This window comes from Brassica napus, chromosome C3 (genome assembly GCF_020379485.1).
Source record: "Brassica napus cultivar Da-Ae chromosome C3, Da-Ae, whole genome shotgun sequence".
NCBI classification, from domain to species: domain Eukaryota; kingdom Viridiplantae; phylum Streptophyta; class Magnoliopsida; order Brassicales; family Brassicaceae; genus Brassica; species Brassica napus.
In genome coordinates, this window is record NC_063446.1 from 37,096,681 (window position 1) to 37,114,721 (window position 18,041).

Consider the following 18,041-nt stretch of genomic DNA (forward strand, 5'->3'; position numbering starts at 1 on the left):
AATTCGTAGCCAATGTACGACCTCTTTACGTGGAAACCTTACGAGGAAATGACGAGAAACATTTAACGAGTATTTTACGAGGAATCATTTACGAGGAAATAACGAGGAAAAGTTTACGACCATTTTACGAGGAAATCATTTCGTGGTTGTTACGTGTATTTTGCGAGGAAACTCTTTCAAGGTATTTACGTGTAGGTTACGAGGAACTATTTTCGAGGTATTTACGTGGTATTATAGCGACGTCCTTTCGTGGAATTTTGACGTGGTCTTTACGACGAATCGTCCTACTTCGTCTTTACGATGAAATATATTCCTCGCTAAGTTACGACGAATTAGCGAGGAAATATGTGTTACGACAGACGTGTAACGAGCAAACGCGTTTCCTCGCTAATTCGTCGTAAAGCCTTTTTTACGACGAATTAGCGAGGAAAACCGCACTCGTTAAGATTATGTTTTCTTGTAGTGTCCAGTTCACGATTGAGCACCCATATTGCCAAAACCCAAAAGTTCAACCGATAAAATCCATATTGAACCGTTAAAAATCTGAGAACCCGCGACCCAATGAATTGGGTAAACCATTGTTCGTATATAAACCATAATTTTGTTTGTCAGAGTAATAAAGTATCACCATCTCGTTTTTTTTACGCCTCTGCAACTAACAAGGTATTGTATGCTTCTATTTCTCACTTCGTTGAAATTTCATGCACTTGTGCTGAAAACTTTAATAATTGAAAATTTTCGTTTGTGAAATTTGTATAATTTATAAAAGAACAAAGCACTCTTAACTTATTTTTGCTTCTTATTCCCCTAGCAAATTAAAACTTAGTTTATGTGATCTGTTTTTTTTCTTGCTTGTGATTTAAGCTAGTTTACGTGGTCTGTTTTTTTTCCTTGCTTGTGGTTTAAGCTTCTTTTTTTTTCTTTTGCAGTGTACTTAGCAATGGAAGAGAATGATCCAGAAATTCAACTTTCACCAAATTCAAAGACAGAAAATCAAAAACTGTCGCAATGTTCCACTCGTAAAAAACAAGATTTAGCATGGGAACATGTCACTCATACTTTAGATCCAAAGGGGAAAAGCATTTTTTCTTGTGCTTTTGTCGCAAGGTTAATCATAGAGGTGGAATCAATAGAATGAAACAACATCTGGCGAGAGTGAAACTGTGAGAGGAAGCACAAAGGGATGCAAAAAGGTTCCTTTAGAAGTTCGACATGCATTAAAAAAATCACTGAAAGAAAATGAGGATAGATAAAAAGAGAAACGAAGAGTGAATAGGCAAGTTTACGAAGAGTGAATAGGAAAGTGCTGTCACTCTTCGTGGAATCTCAGTTCAAGCCATCATCTTTCATCTGTGGAAACAGCGTAATTGTAGTCTTCCGTCTTGTTGACCGTGACGTTCGGACCATCATCACTGCAAAGCGACAACAAAAGAACTTTGCCTCTCTCATGTCGAGTTGGCTGCGATAACTGATCTTCACAGATCTTTCCTAGCTCCATTATGTTTTTCTTTTTTTTTGCCATAGTGGTGCTCTCTGATTTTGTAAATCTAATTCTTTCATTAATTTGAATATTAACAGTTTAGCAGTTTACGATCTTGATGATGGTGAAGGTTCACTCAAGTTTATGTGCCTCCAAGTCAGAAAAGAAATGTCAGCATGGATGTAAACTCATACTTTAAAGGGTTAATTTGTGTAATAGCCAATTTGAAAACAAAATTAAGGATATAGCATTGATTTTCGCATAATTAGATTTTCTAGCTTTTGTTCACCCTTCTTCCGGTTATATCCTTCCTCTATACAAGTTATTGGTAAATAAATGATGTTGAAGTGTATAAAGGATGACAATTATTATAAAAGAACGGCTGTGATAAAAGATATATAAAATGGAACATGCAAAATGGTAATAAACGAAATAATAAAGTATATATTCCTCAATTTTTTAAAATGTCTATGATTGCAGAAAAAGAGATAATGCTTACTCCAACGTCAACCCAAACATTTAGTAAATAAACCAAAAACACTAATCACTAAACCCTAAAGGAAAATATAAACTCTAACCAAATATCATAATATAAAAATAATATATAATATGAAGTATTATTAAAATAAAATAGTAACAAACGAAATACCATAGTATATATGTTCAGATTTTGAAATGTCTATGATTGCAGGGAAGAAAATAATGTTTATCCCAACGTTAACTCAAACCTTCCATAAACTAAACCCGAAACACTAATCACTAAACCTTATAAGAAACTATAAACCTTGATCCAAATATCAAAATATGCACATAGTACATAATATCAGTATTATCAAAATAGAATAGTAACAAACAAAATAGCATATAGTACATATTGTTCAAATTTTGAAATGTCTATGATTGCAGGAGGTAATGCTTACCCCGACGTCAACCCAAACCGCCTATAAACTAAACCCAAAACATTAATCATTAAACTCTAAAAAAAAAATATAAACTTTAACCCAAATATCATAATATACACATAGTACATAATATGACGCATTATTAAAATAAAATAGTAACAACGAAATAACATAGTACAGTCGGGAACCTACAATACATATGAGTTTGAGAGATCCATCTTTTATAGAGACGAAAAATAAAAATTAGAAGGAATAAAAGAATATATTATTTGCTGGTGATTTGGTGAAGTTGTTGACTAAATTGACTATGGGAAGAGGAGAAACCACAATAGGAATTGGAGGAGAAGAAAATACATACTAACTATAACCATAAAATAGAATAGTATGCTGCATAAACATCACTGTTCATCTTATTCAAGTTCTACTCCCATCTTCACTATTATGTGTTTGAATCATCATATAGTTAATCAATAAGCATATCCACATGATTCATTTCAATCTTTACCTCTACCGGTTTGATTGCTATCATCTATTAAAACCATTATATTCTGGTGACAACAAGTGATTATAGAGGTGGTTGGTATAGAGAGGTAGTTGGTGAAAAAGTGTGGTTGATATAGATGAAGCGACAATGGGAATGGAAGAATCAGCCATGGTGACTAATGATAGAAAAATAAACTGTTTGTTTTTGTCAACTAGTTACTAAAGGGTAATATAATTTAGATTTTTGAAAAATTAGAGATGGTTTTTTGGGTTAAATTCTTAATTATACTTTACTTTGTAGTTATCTGGCCCAATTTCCCTACTTTAAAAGGGGTCTAGAAGATTAGACACACATCCAACTATAAAATCATGCTTGCAAAATAAGGAAAAAGTTCTTGATGTTGATATGAATATTGCATAAGAAATCTAAAACATTGCTTAGTGAGATGAATCATTCCGCCTACACGGCTAGTCTCAAAAACCTAATCCTAACATGAATAATGATCCTAAGTCTTTTAAACGACGATAGCATCATGGCCCAATCGATCCTTATAGCACTCGGCCTCAGGGTCTTTGTCCGATAGGTAAGGTTCATTCCCAAGGGAAGGCCTTGGCGAATTCCTCTCATCTGTCGGCTTCCTTAACCAATCGCCCAACACCACATGCGACCCTTGGACCATTAGCCTCGTCCAAAGCATACAGAAATACTTAGGGTCTATAGGCATATAGTCGGTTTGAGTAATCTACATGAGTGCACCAAACAAGGATAATACATGCAGCCTCAATGCCAACACATATCGAACACGCAACAGTCAATCAATCCAACACACAAGCCCTAAACGACCCAAAGGCCATGACAATACTCGGCCAGTCATAGACCTTTGGTCCTAACCCTACTTCATCGCATTCACCTTGGCCAATCAGAGAGAAAAGAAGAAGAGAAGAAATCGCAAACACTAAATGCACCCTTTCGGTCCTTTCATAATTCCGATCAACCGTCTCACCGAACAGTCTCGCCGGACCACCCGAGCACTCACCTAACCAAACCGAACACTCGGTCTTAACCCTTCTCCGATTAGACCTCTATCTCTCTCACACAAACTCTCTCTTCTCTCTCTCTCTATAGATATATATATATATATATCTCTCTCTCTCGTAATTTTGTGGTAATTTGGGAAAAAGCAACTTATGCCAAGAGGGAGAGCAACTTATGCCAAGAGGGAGAATGACGGTGGGTATATGTAGAAACAAGAGGGTGCGATTGAGAGATGCTCTGGTTGGGTCAATGGGATGCAATGGTTTGGGCCGAACTGGTGCGAGTTGCCTCGTGACCATTCGGCCAGCCATTGTGTCCCTTTGGTCAAGCATGACGACACCACGGGTCAAGCGTTGCGACCCTTCGCCTATGCACCATGTCTTTCGCCATTGTACCCAATACCCCTTCGTACTTGACAGTCCCATCGTACCGCTACCCCCCCCCCCATTCAACCGCCATGACTAAGCCCAACCCTAGCCTAACCAGAGCCAACCTACCCTAACCCAGGCACCACCCGACCACTGCCCATCGGACCACACTAGTCCTGGACCACCCTGTCACTACCCAACCACCTCAGCTGGGTTAGCTGGTCGAGCTAGTCAGCTAGCTGGTACGAGATGACTACACTACACCGAGCTAACCCCAGCTACCTAAACTGCACCACACTATTATGAGATAAACGGGAACTTGGTTTAGGTCGAGAAAACTGCCCAAACTTCTCATTGACCGAATGATTACGCCTATAAAGTATTCGGGTCGAGGGTTCGTTTTGAACCTCGACTACGCTTGTCCATAGGACGTCTGCCTGGTCCTATGAAGAACCGAGGGTGTTACACGAACGACCACCAAGAAGAAGGAGCGTCGCCGGAGTCGAGAAGACGGAGGGAACGTTCTCTCTCTAAAAGATTTAGAAGAGATAAAAGAGAGAGAGTTTTTTTTAACGCTGATTTATTATGATCTTACAATTATGATATGAGAAAGATTACATAGACGATTCGACAACCGACAATACTATCTGGCTTATGAAGAGCTACGCCTAACTGCATCACCTGATCCGTCTTACAAAGATCCACGCTTGACAAGATTTACTTGCACCATGTTGAAAATTCCTTGTAAGCTTTTCTTTCGTAGTCTGCATAATTGTTTAATAAACCGATTTCTCCGGGACTTGAAACCTGAATTTCCTGTAATCTACAATAAATTGCATGGTCTGGGATTCGAACGCCAGATTTGGGCGTAGAACAACGTACGTTTAAGGCTTCTTCCACGAAAGAGAGAGTTTTGTATACAATTTTTAGAACAACATACGTATATAATTTATTTCTTCTTTTTTTTTGTTCAAATATAATTTATTTCTTCTTTCTTTATATTACTGCGGATAGATGGGAAACCCAACCGGTTTAACCGGTTTAAATTACATTGAAGAGAATAAAACCATTCCTAAAAGCCTAGGCACCGTCTACAATTCTCTCTTTTTTTTCCGTCGCCGGTAAGGATTCTTTCCTCGATTCCTGTTTGATTTCGCGAATTTGCGTCCTTTGCTCAGGTCTACACACTGTATCTGTTAGTTCGATTTTCAAATTGAATTTTTGGTTAACATTGCAGGTGATTCTCTGGAGTGGTGTCTTAAGCAATGGGTACCAAAGGTGAGTTTTTTCTTATTGGAGACTGATAAACGGTTTATGGGTATGTAGATTGTATAGCAATGGATCAGATAAGCGATGCAAAGCGTGGAAAGAAGTTGAAATGTAAGAAGAAAGCAGAGGATGTAGCAACGGATAAAAATGAGTTGAAATCTAAGAAAGCAGAAGCTGAGGAGCATGAGGAACAACTTAAGAGGCTTCAAGAAACGGTGAGTCATCTATTATTAAACACATTGGTAATAATAATCTTCTAACGGGTTTGAGTTGTAATCTTCTCTTTCTGCAGCAAGCTGAGTTTTTTGAGTATACGAAAGAGCATGATGAAGAGCTTCTCAAGTTTGATGCTGCCGAGTTTGAGGTGAGTATGCATATAGTAGATTGTACATGTTGGATGATTGGATCTTGATGCTAATTGTGCCTTTGGTTAGGATGATGTTGAAGCTGATACTGACTTGGAAGACACTGAGAAGCAAGGTGTGGAAGTTGCAAAGAAAGCAAACGAGCAGAAAACGATTACAGCAGCCATGATTGACTCATGGTGTAAATCAATCCGAGAAGACGGCAAGCTAGGCGCAGTGCGTTCCATCTTGAGAGCTTATAGAACCGCCTGTCACTATGGTGATGATACAGGAGACGACCCATCTGCAAAGCTCAGCGTTATGTCCAGCGCCGTGTTCAATAAGATAATGATATACGTTCTGAGTGAGATGGATGGGATTCTTAGAAAGCTGTTAAGGCTTCCTGCAACTGGAGGTATGAAAGATACTATAATGTTGCTGACGAACACAAGGCCCTGGAAGAACTATAACAACTTGGTTAAATCATATCTTGGGAACTCACTTCACGTCCTGAACCAGATGACTGACCCAGGGATGATATCGTTTACTCTCAGGCGGTTGAAACACTCTTCAGTCTTTCTATCTGCCTTTCCAAGCCTCCTTAGGAAATACATTAAGGTTGCACTTCATTTCTGGGGAACCGGAAGTAGCGCCATCTCTGTTGTTTCGCTGTTGTTCCTGAGAGACTTGTGCATACGCCTTGGGAATGATTGTGTGGATGACTGCATCAAGGGGATGTACAAGGCATACGTGTTGAATTGCCAGTTTGTAAACGCTGTTAAGCTGCAGCACATCTCCTTTCTTGGGAACTGCTTCATTGAGCTTCTCGGCACGGATATCTCTGCTTCATATTAGCATGCGTTTGTCTTCATAAGGCAACTTGCAATGATTCTACGTGAAGCGCTCAACACAAAAACTAAAGTAATTTCTCAAATTGAGTTCAACACTTTGTGAAGAGTTTTGCTTTAACTCTTTGTTGTTTTTACAGGAAGCGTTTCGGAAAGTGTACCAATGGAAGTTCATCCATTGTCTTGAGCTTTGGACCGGAGCTGTTTGTGCCTACAGCTCTCAGTCCGAACTCAGATCAGTTGCTTATCCACTAGCCCAAATTATATCTGGTGTGGCAAGACTTGTCCCCACCGCTCGATATATTCCCCTTAGACTAAGATGCGTTAGTATGCTAAACCGGATTGCCGCATCGACTGGTTCCTTTATACCGGTCTCAATGCTTCTTATGGACATGTTAGACATGAAAGAGCTCAATAGACCTCCCACTGGTGGTGTTGATTTACGGACACTACTCAAGGTGAAAAGAAAAACTTTACTTGGCGGTGTCTTTGAAGAAGTGACTGGAATGAAATTAGTAAACCAATTTTTGTTGTTAAAATTGGTTTTTCTAGGTAAGTAAACCGGCGGTGAAGACGAGAGCGTTTCAGGAGGCGTGTGTTTATTCTGTAGTGGAGGAGCTTGTGGAGCATTTGTCTCAGTGGAGCTGTTCCGTGGCTTTCTTTGAGCTTTCTTTTAGAGAAAAAGACAAAAATAGCACTAAATCAAGTTTTTGTTCCCAAACTAGCATTCAAGGTCAAAAGTCACAAAAATAGCACTTAATGTTTTATCAAAAGTCACAAACTTAGGGTTTAGAGTTAAAGGGTGGGGTTTAGGATTTAGGATTTAGGATTTAGGGTTTAGGGTTTAGGGTTTAGGGTTTAGAGTTTAGGGTTTAGGGTTTTGGGTTTAGCGTTTTGCGTTTAGCGTTTAGGGTTTAAGGTTTAGGGTTTAGGGTTTAGGGTTTAGAGTTTAGGGTTTAGGGTTTAGGGTTTACGGTTTAGGGTTTAGGATTTAGGGTTTAGAGTTTAGGGTTTAGGGTTTAGAGTTGAGAAATGAGGTTTTGGGATAAGATTTCAAATTTTGAAAAATAAAAAAATTAAAATTTTCAAAGGATAAACTTAGAAAGGTGCTATTTTGGTCATTTTAGTTTTTGAGTGCTATTTTTGTGATATAAACTTAGAAATGTGCTATTTTGGAGATTTGTCCTTTTTTTTATCCCGACCTTAAGGCTCCGTGGCTTTTACAAATCCACTAAAGCTGAGAGGTTTAGGAAAGAAATGAAGCAACTCATTAGCCAGGTACATTCCAAGAGAGAAATGGGCTTTATACATAAAAATCCTGTACTCGCAAGATATGAACTGACTGTTTGTTTTCTCTTCAGGTTGATGCTAACTCAGAGTTTGTAAACAGAAAGAGAGGGTCGATTGATTTTCAACCCAATGAGCCTGCTGCTTCATCATTCCTTGAGGTTTAGTAGCTCGTTTCTCTTGATTCACTTGGTTCATAAAGTATTGCAAAACATATAAATGTGGCTTGTTCTGAATGTTCTTTGGGGGCGTTTTCTGTTTAGAATGATAAGAAGGCAGGGGAAAGCCCTTTATCGCAGTATGCAGTGATAATCCGCCAAAGAGCCAAGCAAAGAAACGAGCCACTGGTGGAATCAGAGTGAGTTACTTTCCTCTACTATTTTGATCACCTTCATTTTCTTTTCTTTTTTTGAATGCTGGTATTAATAAATGGTCCGTCTGGTTTATATAGTGTTATTGTGGGAGAGGAGTCAGCGGTGTTTGGGAAAAACGCACCAAGCAGCGAAGAGGAAGAAGATGAAGCAGATAGGAACGAAAAGGGTGCTGCAGCTTTCAGTTCGTCCTGGTTACCTGGAAGTGACTCCAAGTATGTCTGTCTATTCATTCCTCTCTCATCTCTGGGGTTTCAAATGTTAAAGCCATCATCTATATGTAGTTGGTGGTTGAAGCTAAAGTAATTGTACGATTGACAGAGAAAAAGAACTGGAAGAAGAGAAGACGGTTAAGAAGAAACGTAAGAGGAAGAGTAAAACAGAGAAGAAGCAAGACGTTGAGGAAGGTGCAGGGGCAGATGACGTTGTGGAAGATTTTGTGTTGAGTTCTGATGAAGAGGAAAAGGATGATGATCTGTTTGATATAGAAGGTGACAAAGATGAGGATGAGTATGATGATGCAGAAGACGAAATTGCAGAGCCTGAGACGAAGACATCTTCTGATAAGAAGACTAAGGGAACTTATAAGACTTGGCATAAGAACTACAAGAAGACAAAGAAGAAGCCCCGATTAGCTTCTTAGTCTTTTGGTGTATAATTTGATGATACACAACCATTTTTGTCGGATGCAAAATTTTGGGAAAAGAAACTAATATTTCCCAAACTGGAATTTTTCATCGTTGCCAGCCCAAAGTTTTTGGATGTAGATTGTGAAAATGCACCAAGTAATAAATAGTGATATCAAAGAAACTGAACAATCGAATGAAACGGCGTCGCTTTATGGTTGATGCTACTTTGAGTAGTAAACGACTGCGTTTTAGGAAACGTGTTACGAAGCAACGGCTGATTTTGAAATCAAAAGGACGTTAGAATAAAATGAAACTGAAAAAAAGGATAGGATTCTTGAAAATCTTCTTCTTTATAACTACCTTCTCTTTCAAAATTTGAATCATTCTTATTTCTGATCAGAAAGAAAAATCGCAGAGTGAAAAATAGGAGAGAGAAAGTATCGAAGTTGATTGAGAGGAGCCGTTTCTTGCGAAGCAAGCATTCATTGTAGGTGATGTTTCTCTCTCGTGATCTTAGGGTTTGTTTTAGTTTCCGCCATTGTTGAACTCCCTTTCATCTCTTTTGTAGTTCTTATTCCCCGAGAACAAAAACGAAGATCTTCGTTCCGATCTTCACAAAACCGTACACTGTAATCTCTCTCACGATCTTCAAATAATCCGTCTCTTTCACTTTGGTTACGATCCTAAACCCCAAATCTTGTTTCTAGGGTTTCATCACTCTCTTCTCCGCAAAAATATGAATGATCTGATGACGAAGTCGTTTCTAAGTTATGTGGAACTCAAGAAACAAGCCAAGATCGATACGGAATCAGAGCGCGACGTCGAGAAAGGCGAACTCAACGAAGAAGCCCTTTCCGCTTTCTTCGCAGAGACCGAATCAATCAAAACCCTAATCGAAGAGATCACTCATCTCTTGCTCGAACTACAGAACCTAAACGAAGAGACCAAGTCCACGCACAGCGCCAAGATCCTCCGAGGACTGAGAGACAGGATGGAATCCAACATCGTCGCCGTGTCTCGCAAGGCGAACACGGCCAAAGCCCTAATCGACGCCGTCGAGACCGCGAATCGTAGGAACGGATCTTGCGCGGACAGGACGCGTGTCTCGATCACTAACGGTGTTAGGGCGAAGCTGAGAGAGACGATGGGGGAGTTTCATCGGCTGAGGGAGATGGTCTTTGCTGACTACAGAGAAGATCTCAAGAGGAAGTACTTTTTAGCGACTGGTGATGAACCGAGTAACGAGGACGTGGAGAAGATGATATCTGGAGGGCTTGTGAAGACGTTCGAAGTGAAAGCAGAGATGGATTTGGAGATGAAAGAGAGACATGAAGCTGTGAATGAGATCAAGAGGAGTCTTAACAGGCTTCACCAAGTGTTTCTCGACATGGCTGTTCTTGTTGAGACGCAAGGAGATGGGGTTGATGATATTGAAGCTAACGTGGCTGTTGCTGGGAGCTTTGTGAGTGGAGGAACTAACAGCTTGTTCTATGCGAATCAGATGAAGAAGAAGAACAAGAAATGGGTTGTTTGGGGTTCGGTTTTGGGGGTGATTATTCTTCTTGTGTGTTTGATCGCCATGCTTGCTTCTCGTTGAAGTGTGTTTCTGATTCCTTGTTTTGGTGGAGATTTGTTGTTACTTTTGATTAGTCTCGATGGAAGCTAGTTGGGTACTTTTTATCAAGTGTAGTAGATCGTCTCTTGATTTTGTATCAGTAAACATTCAGGTTTCGTTTGATGAATCTGTATCTACTATTCGTCTTTTGTAACCAAAATGGAAATGTCATACACCAAAGTTATGAAGAGGAAACATGATCTATATTGTTATGACTTTGTTTCATTCGAGTAGTACTTGTATGAGTGGAGATAAAAATTATATTTAATTGACTACAAGATATTCAACAAGAAGAATCAAATAAAATTCGGTAAATTTGTACGAATATGTGATACAAACAATCTAGAACAAAAGATGAGGTAAGCATTTGTATTTTGATTTGACCATTAAAAACTCATGTTTCTGAACAGTTTATACTTATGTTGTGGGATAGGGGTCTGGTTTTCTTGGGAACCAGGTTCACAATATTTGACAAACCAAACAGCACAAGCCCCAACCTAACCGAAGCCTCCACTCTAAGCAAGCATCCACTCAGTTACCTGTTACTAGCTATACCGCAGAAAACATAACCTACGAGCTCAATTTTCTTCGCACAAGGAGGGGGGCCTAGAAGAATGCACTGCGTTATGGACTCTACACCACTCTCTTCTGTTATGCACGCTGAGCCATCAGTAATTAAAGAGTATGTTTCTTCCTCGGCTTCACCAAAAGGAAAACCAGCTCAATAGGCACAGAGATAATGTGATATTTCTCCAAGCTCTTGGTGGATAAGCTTAATGAAGTTATATCCAATGTAATACATAAACAGAGAGACATTACACAACAACATATAATAGTTTTTAAAACCTAATGTGACAATAGCAGTGACCTTCAACAGTCTCAAACTTGTCCTGCCCAAAGCTCTCTCATCTCAGTGTGGAATAAGTGATAAACTCCGTTGAAGTAAACTGAAATGGTTGGCGCGGAATAGGATTCCTGCAATCTCACAAGGATTAAGAATCAATCAAAGGCAACCATAACTTCAATTTTAACAGTATACATTTGTGCCGATTAAGTCGGTGTAAGAAGAGGAAAGATACTTACGGTCTAGGGCCATAAACTTTGATCTGGCGGATATGAGTATCTCTCCCGTTGAGGTGATTTGACAACATGGCTATTTGCAACATGAATGTATTCACAAATGTTTCCCTGTGAAGAGAACACACACTGGTTAAACTGATCACCTCACTGCTTACTAACCCACCGAAACAAAAAAACATCTAGTAAGCAAAACCTCAAAGGCAAACGGCTCAAAATCTGACTGATACTGGAATCTCAACCTATCTCAGAGTGAAAACTCGCTATCTAAAGACAACGTCTAAGCAATATTAATAAACTTGTACAAGAGCTTCTCTGACAAAAAACAGTCATAAAGCTGATCATAGAGCTAACATAGTAGCAAATACTATGACCATCTTACCAGCAGCTATCTAGATTGTTTCCCAAAACCGAAAAGGAAACGGATTACTAGAATAGAAAGAAAGAAACCATAGTTTTGACAGTGCAGTACATACCATGGATCAATTCCAGACAGAGAAACACAAACAAGTTCATTGGTTAGTAACCTCCCGAAACAAGTTCGTTTAAACATCTAGTAAGCAAAACTCCAAAGGCAAATGGCTCAAAAGGTGACTAAACTGGAACCACAACATATCTCAGTGGAAACACTCGCTAGCTAAAAGACATATATCTAAGCAATATTGATAACCCCTGCAAGAGCTTCTTCCGTTCTAAATGACTCAGTACATACCTTGGATCGGCTCCAGATAGAGATATGGAAACCCAACCAGATGGCTTTACAAGCTCAACACTTTTTACTTCCTAAACAATTGAAAGAGAAGGAGACAACACCATGAAACATCAATCCACATCACAAGCTAGAAAAAAAAACACCTTTAGAGTAAAAAGATCACCTTTAAGTTATGAAAGCCATCACCAGCACGAACAGAGATCTTACTAGGCGTATAGCTCTCGTCAAGCTTAAAGTCAACGTACAAGGCCACTAACTTTTCAAATCACAAAAAAAAAAGGGTCAAAACCTCAAGATCTGAATCCCCTTTCCCCCCAGAAAAAAACTAGATCATATCCATACCTGTAATCTCACTTTCTTCTGGAATTGAATGTTGATCAAATGTGGTTGCAACCCATCTGATCTGCAAAAAAAAAGGTGGAAACTTTCGATTCAGCGAGACAGAGAAATGATTAGAGGAAGAGATGGGCATTTAGATTTAGGGTTTAACTGCCAATAGGTCTCGAGATTGTCGTCGCGGAGAGTGTTGACGCCATTGCCGGGCTTGCAGGAGCTAACGCTCCAAGCTGCGTTTTTTCCCATCTCTCTCAGATCGTCGTCCACGATTAGCTTATCGTTTCCTCCTCTGATCTTCCCTTCTTCCTCCGATTCCGATGATTCCGTCGCCATATCTAATTTCCGATGTCAACACTTTTTTTTTTTGCTAAAACCCTCCCAACGAGGGTTTGAATTCGTCTTTATGGCTCAAGTGGCTTCGCTCATAGGAAAAACGAAAAACGTCATGTCGTTAATAATCACTAAAACGACATAAAGTTTTTGTTTGTTAACAACAAACAACATCTATTTATTAGAGTTTAGATTTAGATTGGGTAAGCGCTCAGACGGGAAAACGGCCGATTCTTAAATCAACGGTAGACCGCGGTCCCGATCAGTACATACACTGATAACATGTGCTAAAACATGCATCAATGTAGATTTATTTTAAATTTCATACACGAACTAATAAAATTAGGCTAAATCATACATTGACCACTTTTCCCTTAGTCAAACGTTAATTATTAAAAAAGCTTATTTTTGTCGAAACTGTTCCAAGGGGGCTTCAAAGTTCAAACCCGTGTTTGGTCAATGACTATTAGAGCATGTACAACGGTATTAAAGAGGCAATCCTTAGGAAAAATCCTTAATGCTTTTTGATTAAAGAAATATTAAAAAAGGAGGGGAAAGTTAAGGATGATCCTTAATTAAGGATTAAAATACGGAAGTCCTTATCGTGCTGGCACACTATGATTGGTCCGTTTTTGTGTTGTCTCTCGTTAGGGGAGAAAAAAAACACGCGACCCAACCTCATTGTATCTCAAACCCGAAAAAAAAAGCAGAGGAGAAGGAGAGGCGACAGAGAGGCGATTTGCGATCCCGACTTGTGAAGGTAAAATACGATCTTAATCTTCTTTTTTTTCCTTCTCGAGTTTATGCATGTTGATTTCATCACGTTTTAGGGTTCGATTAAGGTGTTTTATAAAATCTAGGGTTTGAAATCGGATTGGGGATTTTTATCGATTTAGGGTTTTCGTCTTGGTTTTTTTTTTCATTTTTGCTTTGGTTGTTTGTTGTTATCGCCTCGATTAGAGGTTTAATCGATTGAGTTCACAATCGAATAAGGTTTTGGTTCTTGATTTGAAATTTTTTTTTTTAATAAGAATCGTCTCGGTTTGTTTTTTTTTTCATTTTCGCTTCGGTTGTTTGTTGTTATCGTCTCGATTAGAGGTTTAATCGATTGAGTTCACAATCGATTAAGGTTTTGGTTCTTGATTTGAATTTTTTTTACTCTAATGCAGGTTCTGAAATGGATGAAGAACAACGAGATATGAAAGCACACAAAGCATACTACCAGAGGGTTGATTTCGTATCAAATTCGCTGCAGGGGATTCCCCAACTGTGCCCCTGTGAATCAATCACGAAGGAAATTGTAGATGAAGAGGATACATATGACTACCTCCTTGGGAAAAGATACTTCATCTGCAAAGACTTCGAGGTATGAAGTTTATTTCTATCTCTTTCATTTATTACGGGTTACATGTTTGCTATTTGACAAATTTTTTTCCTTTTGGCAGAATGACGGTCTGCATTACAGGCAACCATGGGTTATTGGCGTGCAAGAAGAGGTTGAGAGGCTCAAACTGAAAGTTCTCCGCCATGAGAACCTTCTTAGAGAGTGTGAGGCACTTAAGGTGAGTATATTTTTTTCCAGTATCATAAAAATTGTGTTACTGGCAATTTTTCTAACCAATGTGTTTTGGTTTGTCTTATGTCTGTTCAGGAACATGTTAAAATGTTGGTCAACAGGGTTTCTGAACTTGAGGTTAGTCTTTAAACTCAACCGCAATAGTTTCCTGGTTAGAGAACAAAGCTGTTAGAATTGAAACAGATAGGACTGTCGGTAACTGTGTAGTTAGGAAAAAAATACTTCATTAAATAGACCCTAACTGCATTTTGGATAGTAAAACTTCATTAAATTGCTTGTAGCTGTTCTGATAAGACAGTTTTCTACTAGGATTCAATGTAGAATCCCTTATTTAATTGTAGTAGAATACTAGTAAGAATCACACTTCATCTTAAATGGCAAGCTCTAGTTTTGTTAATCTCTTAGCGAGCCAAGGGTCAGTCGACCTTGACTCTGCAGAGACTTCTTTGTTTAGTACCCAAACTCCTACCCAAACACCGCAAGAACCAAGTGTCAAAGAGAGGAGAAAGTGGTCTGTGAAAGAAGATTTTATCCTGGTGGGTGCTTGGCTCAACACTAGCAAAGATGCAATCGTTGGTAACGAACAAAAAGGTGCAGCCTTCTGGAAGAGGATTGTCGAGTTCTACAACTCCAGTCCTCTTCTCGTTGGGACAGTGCCAAGAGAACTAGGGCAATGCAAGCAAAGATGGGCTAGGATCAATGATTTGGTCTGCAAGTTTGCTGGCTGCTACGACACGGCATTGAGGGAGCAGAGAAGCGGTCAAAATGACAACGATGTGATGAAGGCTGCCTTGGATATCTTCAACAGTGACCAGAACATGAAGTTCAACTTGGAACACGCGTGGAGGGAGCTTAGGCATGATGTCAAATGGTGCTCCACCTATCTAGAGAAGGACAATGATAAGCGCAAAACCGCGGATACTCCGGTTGCAGAACCAGAAGATAGACCAATTGGGGTTAAGGCTGCGAAGGCTGCGGGTAAGAGGAAGAAAACAAGAAAAGATGAAGAATTAACCAAGCTTGAAGGGCTGATGGAGATTAAAAAGCAAATCTCAAGGCAAAGTTTGCTTGCAAAACCTGAGCCACTGTCTGATATGGAATTTGCTTGCAAAACCTGAGCCACTGTCTGATATGGAATTATCACTGAAAACAAAACTGTTATCTGAAATGTTGTCTTGATGGTTTGTTAGCTTTAGATTAACTTGTTTGCTTTATTACTTTGCTTTGTTTCCTTTACTGACTTGTGTGGTTGTTGCTTTGTTTCAGGATCAGTAAAGACATGTGCGAGATGAAGACAAAAGATGGTGTCCCTTCCTTGTTCAGTCACGGATCATTTCATTTGCTTATTCTGTATGCTTGCTTATGGTTGTATGTGTCACGGGATGTATGTGTCACGGAGAGTCACGGGTTGCTTTGTGCTTGTTGTTGCTTTGTATTTTGAACTTCTATTTATAAGTCAGTGTCTGTTGCTTTGTAATTTGAACTTCCCTTGTATCATCTCATCAATGAAATCTCTTTCTTCTTATTCCAAGCTTTGAAGCAAACTTTGCTTGTATCATGTCACGCCAAGAAAACCAACAAGTGATGAAACTTAAACCATTCTTTCCTCCTCTTCTACTTCTCTAAAATTCACGGCAATAAAACCAACAACTCAAGACACAACTACTTCTCAAATCACAACTTATCAGGTAAAGTAATTTTTTTTTAATCTCATATGATTCTAAAAGCTGATTAGTAATTTTTTTAATTTTTTTTTACTCTCAAATGATTCTAAAAGCTGATTAGTATTTTTTTTATTTTTTTACTCTAAAATGATTCTAAAACATGATTAGTAATATCTTTTTTTTTTACTCTAAAATGATTCTAAAACATGATTAGTAATATCTTTTTTTTTTACTCTAAAATGATTCTAAAACATGATTAGTAATTTTTTTATTTTTTTTTACTCTAAAATGATTCTAAAACATGATTAGTAATTTTTTAATTTTTTTTCAACTCTAAAATGATTCTAAAACATGATTAGTAATTTTTTTATTGGGCAGTATGGGAGATGAAGTCGATCGAAGATTGAATGCGGCATTGGATAATGCTGTCGATGAATATATTGAAGACACATACAACAACATCGTCAACAACCAAACAAAGAAACAAAGCAACCGTGCATATGTCGAACGAAACCGCGAAGAGGGCCACACAGGACTATGGAATGACTACTTCAGTGAAAATCCTACATTTCCGCCTCATTTATTCAGACGACGTTTCCGCATGAACAAGGCGGTATTCATGCGTATTGTCGATCGCCTCTCAGAAAATTTTCCCTTCTTTCAACAAAGAAAAGATGCAACTGGGAGGTTAGGTCTATCTCCACTCCAAAAGTGTACGGCGGCTCTTCGTATGCTTGCTTATGGTTGTGCTGCTGACGCCGTTGACGAATATCTCTGACTTGGTCAAAGCACAGCACTTTCATGTTTAAGCAATTTCACAGAAGGCGTAATACAGTTATTTGGAGATGAGTATCTACGAAGACCCACTCCAGAGGATCTTCAGCGACTACTCGATATTGGAGAGATACGCGGCTTTCCTGGGATGATAGGAAGCATTGACTGTATGCATTGAGAGTGGAAAAATTGCCCAACTGCCTGGAAAGGACAGTACACACGTGGATCAGGAAAGCCAACAATTGTCTTGGAGGCTGTAGCTTCACAAGATCTTTTGACATGTCACACTTTTTTTGGTCCTCTAGGTACCTTAAACGATATTAACGTCCTCGATCGGTCTCCTGTTTTTGATGACATTTTACAAGGTCGAGCTCCAAGGGTAAAATATGTGGTCAACGGGCACCAGTATGATTTGGCATACTACCTCACAGACGGCATATATCCAAAATGGTCAACATTTATCCAATCTATCTCAAACCCTCAACGTCCTGAAGCAGATGTTATTTTCTAAAGTTCAAGAAGAAACCCGAAAAGATGTGGAGCGTGCTTTTGGAGTTTTGCAAGCTCGATTTGCAATAGTGAAAAACCCGGCTATTTTGTGGGACAAGAGACAAATAGGGATGGTTATGCGAACATGTATCATACTGCACAATATGATAGTAGAAAATGAACGCAATGGATACACTCAGTATGATACATCAGAGTTTGAAGAAGGAGACTCGAGTAGAAGTTCACAGGTGGATATGTCATATTCTCCGAAGCCTTCAAATCTCCGTACTATGCTTGACATACGGAGTCGTGTTCGTGACCCACACATACATGGACAATTGAAATATGATTTGATTCAAAATATTTGGAATAAGTTTGGTAATGATGAAGATGTTTAATTATTGTATGTTTACATTTTGTTTTTCAATAAATGAAAATTTTTAATTCCAAA

The 18,041-nt window shown here is 38.9% G+C and overlaps 4 protein-coding genes, 1 long non-coding RNA gene and 1 pseudogene across 6 annotated transcripts; 5 read left to right on the top strand and 1 right to left on the bottom strand.

Annotated features, from left to right (window-relative positions):
- Positions 1 to 5,265: 5,265 nt before the first annotated feature.
- Positions 5,266 to 9,156, top strand: LOC106384849 (annotated as a pseudogene).
- A 211-nt stretch (positions 9,157 to 9,367) lies between these two features.
- LOC106387551 (syntaxin-112-like) lies at positions 9,368 to 10,916 on the top strand. Of its 2 annotated transcripts, none has more exons than XM_048751239.1 (3): positions 9,368 to 9,508; positions 9,586 to 9,646; positions 9,725 to 10,916. In XM_048751239.1, exon 3 carries the CDS (start codon positions 9,754 to 9,756, stop codon positions 10,612 to 10,614), a length of 861 nt encoding a protein of 286 aa, XP_048607196.1. In that variant the 5' UTR covers positions 9,368 to 9,508; positions 9,586 to 9,646; positions 9,725 to 9,753; the 3' UTR covers positions 10,615 to 10,916. The 2 variants fall into 2 exon arrangements, with proteins under 2 accessions (XP_048607196.1, XP_048607197.1); XM_048751240.1 differs by having other exon boundaries at positions 9,386 to 9,504.
- Positions 10,917 to 11,372: 456 nt separating this feature from the next.
- LOC106384850 (anaphase-promoting complex subunit 10) lies at positions 11,373 to 13,241 on the bottom strand. The gene is made up of 6 exons (XM_013824760.3): positions 12,912 to 13,241; positions 12,764 to 12,824; positions 12,585 to 12,677; positions 12,422 to 12,492; positions 11,716 to 11,820; positions 11,373 to 11,607 (listed from the first exon to the last, which is right to left on the bottom strand). The coding sequence occupies exons 1-6, from the start codon at positions 13,088 to 13,090 to the stop codon at positions 11,538 to 11,540; spliced, it is 579 nt and encodes a 192-aa protein (XP_013680214.1). The 5' UTR covers positions 13,091 to 13,241; the 3' UTR covers positions 11,373 to 11,537.
- Positions 13,242 to 13,643: 402 nt separating this feature from the next.
- Positions 13,644 to 14,792, top strand: LOC111199021. Its single transcript, XM_022688446.2, has 3 exons — positions 13,644 to 14,453; positions 14,533 to 14,649; positions 14,739 to 14,792. Exons 1-3 carry the CDS (start codon positions 14,265 to 14,267, stop codon positions 14,790 to 14,792), a joined length of 360 nt encoding a protein of 119 aa, XP_022544167.1. The 5' UTR covers positions 13,644 to 14,264.
- Positions 14,793 to 15,037: 245 nt separating this feature from the next.
- LOC106383338 (glutathione S-transferase T3-like) lies at positions 15,038 to 15,781 on the top strand. The gene has a single exon (XM_022697751.1). The coding sequence runs from the start codon at positions 15,038 to 15,040 to the stop codon at positions 15,779 to 15,781; it is 744 nt and encodes a 247-aa protein (XP_022553472.1).
- Positions 15,782 to 15,847: 66 nt separating this feature from the next.
- LOC111204622 lies at positions 15,848 to 18,041 on the top strand. The gene is made up of 2 exons (XR_002657116.2): positions 15,848 to 16,351; positions 16,706 to 18,041. It is a non-coding gene; the product is annotated as an uncharacterized LOC111204622 (long non-coding RNA).